General features: G+C 35.8%; 1 protein-coding gene across 1 annotated transcript in view; it reads left to right on the forward strand.

Moving 5' to 3' along the window:
* The window catches only part of LOC137410593 (trichohyalin-like), a 30,033-nt gene extending 18,984 nt beyond the window's left edge, over positions 1–11,049 (forward strand). The window contains exons 15-21 of the mRNA XM_068096040.1: positions 1,343–1,555; positions 1,641–1,670; positions 2,878–3,029; positions 3,206–3,330; positions 5,818–6,059; positions 8,012–8,098; positions 10,766–11,049. Coding sequence (XP_067952141.1) covers positions 1,343–1,555; positions 1,641–1,670; positions 2,878–3,029; positions 3,206–3,330; positions 5,818–6,059; positions 8,012–8,098; positions 10,766–10,837 — 921 coding nt within the window. The 3' untranslated portion in view covers positions 10,838–11,049. The remainder of the gene's footprint in view (positions 1–1,342; positions 1,556–1,640; positions 1,671–2,877; positions 3,030–3,205; positions 3,331–5,817; positions 6,060–8,011; positions 8,099–10,765) is intronic.
* The last annotated feature ends 803 nt before the right edge of the window (positions 11,050–11,852 follow it).

Genomic DNA, 11,852 nt, shown 5'->3' on the forward strand with positions numbered 1-11,852 from the left:
CAAGTGGGTTCTGCGTACAAGTTGTCTTAGACCGAATGAGTAATAGCTCTCATGCACAACTGTAATTGTTGCAAGCAAGGCTTCCGGTGAATAATGGCTCTTTATTTACACAAGCACTATAAGCAATAGCAATATAGCACAATTAGATACAATTCACTACAATCAAGCATAATGCTGAAATGTGTTAATAACAAATACTCCAACAGTTACACTTGTAAATGTAAGAATGTTAAGATATATATACATGTATGCTACCAAGATATACAAAGCTGCACAAAGGTAGGTTAATGTTACCACGCTGTTCTTAATGAACATTAAGAACGTAACTCTCAGTCCTTAGTTCTGCCATTCGTAGTCTGTATCGCTAGCTCTGTGCTCTTTGTTCCCCCTCACTAGGGTATCTTATCTGTTGCATGTTCTTACCCCTCCTGCTTAACACTGGAGCACCTTCGCTTATATAGCAAGGGCTGGGTGTTAATCTATGGGCTTTCTGCGCAAGCTGAATTTTGGGCTAATCCGAGAATGGTTGAACACTTATGATAATTAGACAGAGCTCAGCTCAGTAAATCCATTACAGTATCTCGCACACGCAAGACATTACATTTTAGCCTTAAACAGGGAAATATAATCTGAATGTAAACACAATAGTATATCTATAGGAGACTAAAAGTAAAAGATAAATTTACCTCCATTCTTCAATCTTCCTCCGCAGCACTTTAACCACCTGAGGCCCAGAAAACTTGAAGTCACCTTGGCAGTAACTTCACAGCAATTTTTACAATTATGTTATTCGCCAATAAAACGTCAATCAATTCATTAAAGTAACGATGTTAATTAATTTAGTAAATATCGATGTCCATGAGATTTAATAATAGAGTAAAATCCCTAAATTTGAGATCACAGACAATGCGTTTTACGAGTGATAACATTTATTACGACCTATTTCGCGCTGATGATTGGCTAATGAAGCGACCTTATATTTATCGATTGTGGTTTCTTTTCAGATGTATCACTAGTCACGTCACGAAAGAAGCATCCGCTGGAACGTGAGCTTTTTAAAAGAGGGCCTCATTCAAACGCATATATCTCTGGACAGGGTTGGTCTACAAAGACAAAAATGGCATCAAAATGTAGCTGATGTTTTAGCCTTTTATGGGTCTTAATTTCATTAAATCGACCTTTTTGGCTCAACCACATCTTTAAAGCCTGTGGAGTCCTGAGTAGAGGGAATAGGCTCGAGTCAGTTTGTCTTAGTCGGTTGCTGTCACTCGCTGTTTTACAGTTTTTAACATTTCGGCCATTAAAGACTCTTATGTACTTATGCAACTTATCTGTGTTTTAGAAAGCGAGTGATGTCAAAAAGAAACATGTCCGAGTTATCAGTGGTCCCAAGGCACGCAAAGCTAAACAACCAGCGGAGCCTAAACCTTGGGGTTGGAAAAATCAAGGGGGAAAAAAGTTTACGGGACAGTCCAAACGAGACCCGCACTTTGCTGAACAGCAAGATGAAAAAGTTGAGCGAGCTAAGGCTAGAAAGGAGAAGTTACTAAAGCAGGTTAGACTTTTCAAATAAAGTTTTAGTTTATAACTATTTTGCTGCCCGTGCTCCTGTCACTCTGTTACATTTTCCTCTATTTTAGCCTGGGATTCTTAAAAAAGCAAAGAAAGTGGTGAGACAATTTCTTTGTTTGTAACACTCTTTTTTCAAGTCAGGCTTTGATTATTTGTTATGCATTCACAGTTATGGTATTATTGTTTATCTCTCTACACAAGATCAATACATTTGCTTATGTCAGTCTCTAAGCTTTCCACGAGAATAAATAGTCCTACCGGAATATAATGAACACAAGAGCTGTAAAGCCATTATCAGGAATGTCAGCATTTGTTCGCACTGCAAACTTACGTGCACACGTTATTATGGCTCTTGTGTTTTATTGGTCTATTTGACATGACTATGCGTGTCAACCCAGGCCATAAAGTATCTGCAGGAAGTGCCAACAGAGGAAATCGGCTCTTTTGTTAAGCATTTTATAAATTATCAGTTCTTTTATAAAAGGATGAAGACAAACATTAAAATGTGTTTTTAATTTATGACACTTGCTTGTTTTAAGTAATCACTTTTTAACCGCTGTTTATAAACCCAATCAAGCAATACACAAAAGATTAAAGGGTGTCTCATATCATGTTATCATTATGGACTACCTACTCGTATCATGTTATCATTATGGACTACCTACTCGTATCATGTTATCATTATGGACTACCTACTCGTATCATGTTATCATTATGGATTACCTACTCGTATCATGTTATCATTATGGACTACCTACTCGTATCATGTTACTGTTATGGACTACCTACTCATATCATGTTACTGTTATGGACTACCTACTCATATCGTGTTATCATTATGGTCTACCTACTCATATCATGTTACTGTTATGGACTACCTACTCATATCATGTTATCATTATGGACTACCTACTCATATCAGGTTATCATTATGGACTACCTACTCATATCATGTTATCATTATGGACTACCTACTCGTATCATGTTACTGTTATAGACTACCTACTCTTATCATGTTACTGTTATGGACTACCTACTCATATCATGTTATCATTATGGACTACCTACTCGTATCATGTTACTGTTATGGACTACCTACTCATATCATGTTACTGTTATGGACTACCTACTCATATCATGTTATCATTATGGACTACCTACTCGCATCATGTTACCGTTATGGACCACCTACTCATATCATGTTACTGTTATGGACTACCTACTCATATCATGTTACTGTTATGGACTACACACTCATCATTTTATGCCACTCACTCAGATACTACCTAATTCTTACTGCACCAGGTTGAGGCAAATAGCAAGCATTACCCAGAGGGTCGGTCCACAAGGGCGAGTATTGAGCCAGCTCACAAAGACAGAGATACTGTCAACAGCTACTTGTCTCCGAGGTACAAACTAACCAATGGCGTCTCTCCTCGAGTCACATTGGAAGAAAGGTAACAGAGCTGGCTATCTATCGATGCCTTCAAACTTGATAATATAATCCTGGTATCTTACCACACTTTTCATTGGTCGGACACAGTTAGACTAGAAGATCATTTCTGTGTACTTGTTTACTTGCACAACGAAAACTTTCTGCTTTCTAAGATCAATCTACATTGATGCATTTCAGTGCGGGAAACTCTTCCAAGGTCAAAGATAATCGAAACCAGCTTGAAAGCAGTAGACAAGATAAGCAAGTATCAAGTTCTCATCGTAATGAGACTGACCTATTTAAAAGTTCTGGTCACACTTCAGGTAATCAAACAGATAGGTGTTGCCCTCCATCTTTGATTCTGTGGCTCAATGCTAGAGCAGACCTATAAAAGTGTGCAGCTTTAGCATGCAATCTGACCACGGTCCTCAATTTCCTGCATTTGAAGAACAGTGTCTATGAGTGTGTAAAAACTGCTGTCCTCACAATATTCACTAAAATCTCTCACACAATTAATGTTACCTTCGCCTGCTTTCTGACAAATATTTGTGAGATTTTCCTCTTTTATTCAATTTTCCAAACAACTATGGGCATTGGTTCAAGCACACAGTTGTCTTATTCTCTTGAAAGTTGTGTCTTGTATTTAACACGGTTTTTATAAGGTACTGTAAAACCAGAACCTTGTAAAACCAGAACCTCAGAATGAAAACAGCATGAACTGTGTATTAACAAGAGGCCAGTATTGCATAAAGCATGAGAGGACACTTTTTTGCAAACAAAAATGAACTGACTCACTTCTATTATAATGCTAGTCACCAAAATCTCTGTGATATTCTTTAAACCAAATTTAATTTACTCATAATATTTCATATAGCAGAATTTAATCTTTTATTTTCTGTCTAAATTCTGTGTGGAGCTTTTTATATATCTATATGGGTGTGTCCATCCGCGCGTGCATATGTACCCATAATAGAAAGGGATCAGTAGAAAAAGTGTCCACAAAATGGTAATAAAAATGACTCAGGCACATCAATAACAATTAATTCTTTCGTTGTTACTGTAGTGGTTGCCATGACTTTTGTGATGATTTAAGCCTTAAAGTCAGTTTTACAAAGCCCTACATACCGGGAAACCTCTATTTGAATGCCATGGCGCTGTATTTCCCAACCCTTCCTCTATAGTAAAGCTTTGGAGTTAAAAAACAGACTTTGATCCGCCATAATAATATCGGCTATTACGTCTTACGGCGTCCCCGAAAAGTATTTTCATTATTCATCAAAATGCTTTAAAGTCTTCAGGTCAGATTGTAAAGCGCATTATGGACGATTCTGAAAACAATGAATAAGATTTAGATCTTTGTGACTTCGAATCAGAGTGTAGTTCTGATGATTGTAACGATCAATTTTCCCAGGTACACTACCATCATGGCAACCACTACAGCGACAATGAAATAATGAATTGTTATTAATGTAGCCGAGTCACTTTTAGTACTATTTTGTGGACACTTTTCTACTAACCACTTTTAAGATCAAAAGGCACTTTTGTAGTCAATCCAAGCCATCGCAAGATTAGTATGTCTTCTCCTGCAGTCTTGACAGAACATCCAATCTACTAACAACTGGTGTTTGGCTCTCTGGTTGTTACGTCTAACTCCTTTTTTGAGCACTGGTCATACGCTGCCTCATGCGCTCTTCAAGTTTGTCTGCAACTACGTATTTGTAAGGACATTTCTAGGTAGTGGGCAAGCATGTTATAGGACAGTAGTTACTGGGAGTTGGCCCTTGCTGTATGTATCTCATCAGATGTACAGTTCACCGTATGGTCTGTCATTCTGGATGTTCACTTTCTTCTATCAGGCGCTCCATCTGCTTCACGGTTCTGGTGTGCACAGATGTCAATCTTTTGACAAGTTTTGCTAGAATAATCATGATATGAGGAATGCATTCATTTGACATGTGACATATGACATGTGACATGTCCCTAAATAACTAACAAAGACTATTGAAAACAGCTAATCAAAGTTTACGTTACATTGTTTAGGCTTGTGCTAATCTTAATAATAACTAGAATAAGTGTAAAATCTATGAAATAAGTCTATAGATTATCTTCATAAATTATATTGAAGGCTATTATGTGATTTACCTAGGTTTTGATATAAGTACCTACATGTATATGTTTGTATTTACAAGTATTGTAGAATATAAAATGAACCAAAGTAAAATCACTTTGCAAGTTGATAAAAAGCTTATATAGAAATTTCTTACGCAGATATAAGTACTCTGCTAAAAAGCCCAAACCCAAAACTGCTGTTCTCTAACAAGGTCATGACTCACTTGAAGTTGTCTACTCCTAGAAATGGTTGACTTCTGGCAGGCTCAATGTTTTGAAACACAACTGTTGTTATGATTGCTTCATCATTTCCTGTACTAGTCATGAAGTGATAGTATTTACTTTTTGCTGTAATGTTCCTGTCAACTTACTCAAACCTATATTTTTTAAGACAATACTGGTGCAGCAGACGGTTTTAAGGTGGTTTAAGTGCTACTTTCTTGTAATGTCAAAACTTGTTAGCTAGTTTGATGGGGGAGGGTGTGTTATTATTATTAAGAGCAGCTTTTTGCTGCTTATTATCTAAGATTATTTTTACAGCTCAAAATCGTGTGATAAAATCCCAAATTTCAATAACTTCGCTTAGAATTTGGGCGTCTTATAAATGTTGATTTGTTCATTGCGCAAGCAGTCTTTGTAAACTTAGACATAGGCTGACACGCTTTGACTCTTTATTCATTGATTGCTTATCCACTTCACAGGCTATGAACTTGACATGACGGACAACATTCATATTTCTCCTGATGTTGAATATATACCCTTTCGTCGGTCAGACGCTGTGCTGAGTCCCTCTAATGCTCAAGAGTTGTCTCCCATGTCAAGGGAGCCGACACAGGCAGCTCTAGCGAGGGAAGCCTACCACAAGAGCATGCAACCAGCTCAGTACGGTGTACATATGCACAACATTAAGGATGCTCAGCCCTCGGTATCGCAACACAACAAGGTAGTCTGAGGTCTATAAGTTTATAAAGAAAATACTCTTGTAACCACTGGTAGATAGTGTGCTTCTACTAGTCTGTCATAGCACTCCTACTTCTTCACCTTTTTAGATGGGTTATCATTGATTTTTTGTTTTGCTTGGATCACACTATATTTTTATATAAGAAACTACTTTCATGATATTAGTTTTCAGTTTATCCTTTTGGTTTTTGCCCTTATAACCTGTTATGGTGAACTCTAGTAAGTCAGCCAATAAGCATTTATACAAAGAAAGTTGTACTGTGTTTATTGGAATTTCCGCGTAAAACTCTAGAATCTTCCAGAAATATCATTTAAGTCGCTTTAGTTCGGTTATGTTAATACTAGATCATTATTCATCACGTTAAAGATGACCTTACACTAATTTTTTGGTGGATTTTTATCAAACAGTATCGATATTTTTCTATCATTTCCGATTGTTTTTGATTTTGGAGGCGATCTGATTGCAAGGATGTTTCTAGATTAAAATCGACAAAATATGATCGCAGTTGAAACACTCGGAAGGAAAATATGTGTGAAATGACATCACTAGTAGCTATCATTGCTATAGTTTATATCTGTTATTGTGTTCAAGTTGCAGCGTTACTCGTCTCTATTCTGTAAGTCTCTATCCAATTATAGACGTTCTGATCGAATTTTTGATTGATCTGAACATTTTTATCTCGATCAAGTTTAATCGATTTTAATGTTGAAACATCCTGACAATCAGATCACCTTATACATTAAAAACAATCGCAAATGATAGAAGAATACCCATGCTTTCTAATAAAATCTACAAAATTTCATCTTTAAAAAATGAAGATGTAAAATCATAAAGATGTAAGATCATCTTTAAAAATGATTTGATCTTGTGTAATTCTAACAAAGATTTAAAAGCAACGCTGCACTCACCTGAGTTTTACACTATCAATTGGTCAGCCGGAGTGTTTTAAAAGATTCTCAGTTTAATAAGGAAAACTGTTTCTGTTATGACCACTGGAATGAAATCCATGAAGATTAGATATTATTTTGTGGTCCAATAAAATATATCTTTAATGTAATAAGAGCCTTGTCTGTTTGTCCGTTTGTCCGAAGCCACGAGTGGATGTTAGAAAAAAATTTGCATTCCAACTCCCAACATTCAACTTGGTAGCCCGACACTCTAACACCTGTCAATCAACCGTCCTAATTGTGCACATACTTGCTACACCTGATGCTCACTCACAGCACACGGGACTGTCAGGGTATTAGTCTTGTCTGTCTGTCTGATTCGTGTCTGTCCGTCTGTCTGAAATCACGCTAAAAGTGTTAGAAAAAAGATTGCCTTCAGGTATTGAACATGTATTTTCCGTTTTGGAGCCAGGCATGCTACCAACTGCATCACTCGACCACCTTGCTAATTTGAAGAATAATTGCACAGATGGTTATACACACCTGATGATACCTCAAGGCAAGGCACTACCAGAGTACTAGTATATATAATAGGGGAACACATTAATTTCTCTTTATGTTTGAGAGAATTAAGTTGGTTGCTTTCAGCGACTGGCTTACATAAGTGTATAATGATTCCTTGGCCACATTCGAGTCAATCTTTAGGGTTTTAGTAACATTTTAAGAATCGGCCTCCTCATAGCTGTGTAACGCGATCGCATATATATGAGGAGTCGTGCTTTCTTGCTGAGCACAACGTTTTTAGTTGAAAATAAAACTTGCTGCTCTACATCTTGAGAGCAAATCAAACCAATTATCCAACATAAATTAAAAGGCCAAGTCTATCAGCAGCAGTTTACAGACGAATGATAAAAGTATTACACTCAGCAGTATTATGTGTCTTGTATGCTTTGAATGTTTTAACACGGCACTCTTAATCAAATTACAGTTTTGATGTCGTATGTGATGCTTGTGTGGGAATCTTATTTTCTTGGCTTTCATTTTTAGGATCCCTTGTACAATCCATCTCTGTTGACAAAGCATCCGACTGACAGGCAACAACAGGTGCTAGACTCATTACGACAAATGAGACAGGTGAGTCCAGCTGTTACTTTCATTCTAAAAAATCTTTTGCTTTCAAGAAAGATAATGTAAGAATTTTATCCGCATACCATGAGTACATGAGTCTTTGCAATATATTTAGTCACTTATGAGTTAAATAGTGAATTACTTATAAAGTGAAAAAGAGGATTCAGTTTTCTCCTAGAACCTAAATATTTATGAAACAAGTTTGCCTGTAGGTGTACATTATAGAGCATATTGAACATAATATATGAACACTGATTGATTGACCTAAACATGTGATGCTGGTATTTAAAAAGACAGACAAACCTCTCCTTATGATCACCTCAGCATATGAATTTTTAATACGAGATTTATAATATTATTATTATTATACATACTTTGAGCAAATATTAGACTGTGTACCCAAATTCATCTCCAGCATATGTCTGAAGTGTCACAAATTACTGCAGTTTTGTAGGTGAAAGTTAAGAGACTCAGAATATTAAAATAAAAAATCTAGTACTATGGAATAGTACTATAGTATAATAAAAATAATATAGTACTAAAATAAAAAAGAAATGTAGTTTTCCGTATGAATAGTAATGGAAGTATAATGAATGTAGTTTATTCACTCCCAAGTATGCAATGAATGGTTGATCTGAACGTCTATTTTATATATTCGTTGGCTATGGCTATATACATGTAATTCACATAACTCTTCCACATAACTTTTTCACATAACTCTTTCACATAACTCTTTCACATAACTTTCTTTCTACCTTCCCTATCTCTGTACCTACATGTATCTCTTCTACCTTTTCTATATCTGTACCTACATGTATCTCTTCTACTTTCCCTATCTCTGTACCTACATGTATCTCTTCTACCTTCCCTATCTCTGTACCTACATATATCTCTTCTACCTTCCCTATTTCTGTACCTACATGTATCTCTTCTACCTTCCCTATCTCTGTACCCACGCGTATCTCTTCTACCTTCCCTATCCCTGTACCTACATGTATCTCTTCTACCTTCCCTATCTCTGTACCTACATATATCTCTTCTACCTTCCCTATCTCTGTACCTACATATATCTCTTCTACCTTCCCTATCTCTGTACCTACATATATCTCTTCTACCTTCCCTATTTCTGTACCTACATGTATCTCTTCTACCTTCCCTATCTCTGTACCTACACATATCTCTTCTACCTTCCCTATTTCTGTACCTACATGTATCTCTTCTACCTTCCCTATCTCTGTACCTACATATATCTCTTCTACCTTCCCTATCTCTGTACCTACATATATCTCTTCTACCTTTCCTATTTCTGTACCTACATGTATCTCTTCTACCTTCCCTATCTCTGTACCTACATATATCTCTTCTACCTTCCCTATTTCTGTACCTACATGTATCTCTTCTACCTTCCCTATCTCTGTACCTACATATATCTCTTCTACCTTCCCTATTTCTGTACCTACATGTATCTCTTCTACCTTCCCTATCTCTGTACCTACATATATCTCTTCTACCTTTCCTATCTCTGTACCTACATATATCTCTTCTACCTTCCCTATCTCTGTACCTACATATATCTCTTCTACCTTCCCTATTTCTGTACCTACATGTATCTCTTCTACCTTCCCTATCTCTGTACCTACATATATCTCTTCTACCTTCCCTATTTCTGTACCTACATGTATCTCTTCTACCTTCCCTATCTCTGTACCTACATGTATCTCTTCTACCTTTCCTATTTCTGTACCTACATGTATCTCTTCTACCTTCCCTATCTCTGTACCTACATATATCTCTTCTACCTTCCCTATTTCTGTACCTACATGTATCTCTTCTACCTTCCCTATCTCTGTACCTACATATATCTCTTCTACCTTCCCTATTTCTGTACCTACATGTATCTCTTCTACCTTCCCTATCTCTGTACCTACATGTATCTCTTCTACCTTCCCTATCTCTGTACCTACATGTATCTCTTCTACCTTCCCTATCTCTGTACCTACATGTATCTCTTCTACCTTCCCTATCTCTGTACCTACATGTATCTCTTCTACCTTCCCTATCTCTGTACCTACATGTATCTCTTCTACCTTCCCTATCTCTGTACCTACATGTATCTCTTCTACCTTCCCTATCTCTGTACCTACATGTATCTCTTCTACCTTCCCTATCTCTGTACCTACATGTATCTCTTCTACCTTCCCTATCTCTGTACCTACATGTATCTCTTCTACCTTCCCTATCTCTGTACCTACATGTATAGGCTATATCACCAAGTCTAGGTGTCTGTTTACATGTTTCTATAGTAAACTAATAATAAAAACATTTTATCAATAATTTCATCATTTATTTAGTTTTTACATTCAGCTGTTTATCTAGTTTTATATAATATATTTGTTTTATATTATATAACAAATATTAATATTATATTATATGTTATATTTGTTTCACTGCTCTGCGTAATTACCTGCAGTATATATAGAGATTTATTGTCTTTTGATTCATTGGTTTTTGGATGTAAAACAAATTAAATGGATTCCAGTGTATTCTTATGAGAATATTCGCTTCAACATACATACAAAGCTGTTAACATACCAAACAGATTTTGCAATAAATTAACTTTGTATGTAGAAACTTCACTGCGTGCACTTGTAACATCATATTGTCCTATTTCAGGGTTTGATGGCAAAGAAGAGAGAGATAGCAGCTGTCGTTACCCCGGAGGTTCCTCCAATAAATCTCTCGTAAGGCTCCACCATGTCTTACTTTAGCATAGAGAATTATCATGAAATCAGTAGTCATCTCCTCTGATGATTCTGTGCACTGTTTGAACAGGCTAGTCGGTAGTGACATTTCTATCAATCTTATATCATGATATTTTGTATTCAATTACAATTTGATCTCATTTATCCGCTTACAGTTTCAAGTAGAATTGATTTTTGAGTATCTTTTTGTATCGATCCCCTAGCATTTACCTTAAAGTTCATACAACTTGTTAAAATACTCGTCTGCTATTATTTTGACTAATAAACTATCAACTAAAAGAAATGATATTTGTATTTGATTGATGATTTGTGTCTTGTTGATTCAGATGTGCGTAGTTAATATTTGCTGCATCAACATCAAGAAACTATATGCATTTCAAATTTGCTGAGATTAAAGAAAATAGTATAATAATACATTTATATATAGATATACATTATAAATATAAATCCATAAACATATTTACCATTTAAATAATAAATATAAAAAATATTTATTATTTGAATTTAATTCAAAATATTAATATAATAAATATATATAAATACATATAACATGGGAAATATATAGATTTATATCAGTATAAATTTATATTTGTATTAATATATAAAATATATATTTATACATATAAATATAATTTATGTCTAACCCGGTACAGAGGTACATGTAGGCTCATGCTTCCTTCAGTTGTGTCTCTCACCACCGTCTCATCACCGTCTCAACACAGTTTGACTTTGACCTAGTAGCAGCACATCAGCATCTTGCATAATTGTTTTAATCAATATAGGTCATGATCTTTAGACAGACTATCAGCACTTGTTGTAAAGTGCTATTTTAATGAAAATGCCTTTTATGCCGCTATGCCAACAGTCAATCACAGGTGCTGGTTGTTTCTTGCCCATTACCTTGATTAATTAACCCATGGAAACGTGTCATTACCAATTACGGTGCGAAGGGATAGAAGCTGTCTGCCAGCTCGTTTGGCATTTCTCATTATGTCTAA

Source organism: Watersipora subatra, chromosome 1 (assembly GCF_963576615.1).
Source record: "Watersipora subatra chromosome 1, tzWatSuba1.1, whole genome shotgun sequence".
In the NCBI taxonomy this organism is placed as follows: Eukaryota; Metazoa; Bryozoa; class Gymnolaemata; order Cheilostomatida; family Watersiporidae; genus Watersipora; species Watersipora subatra.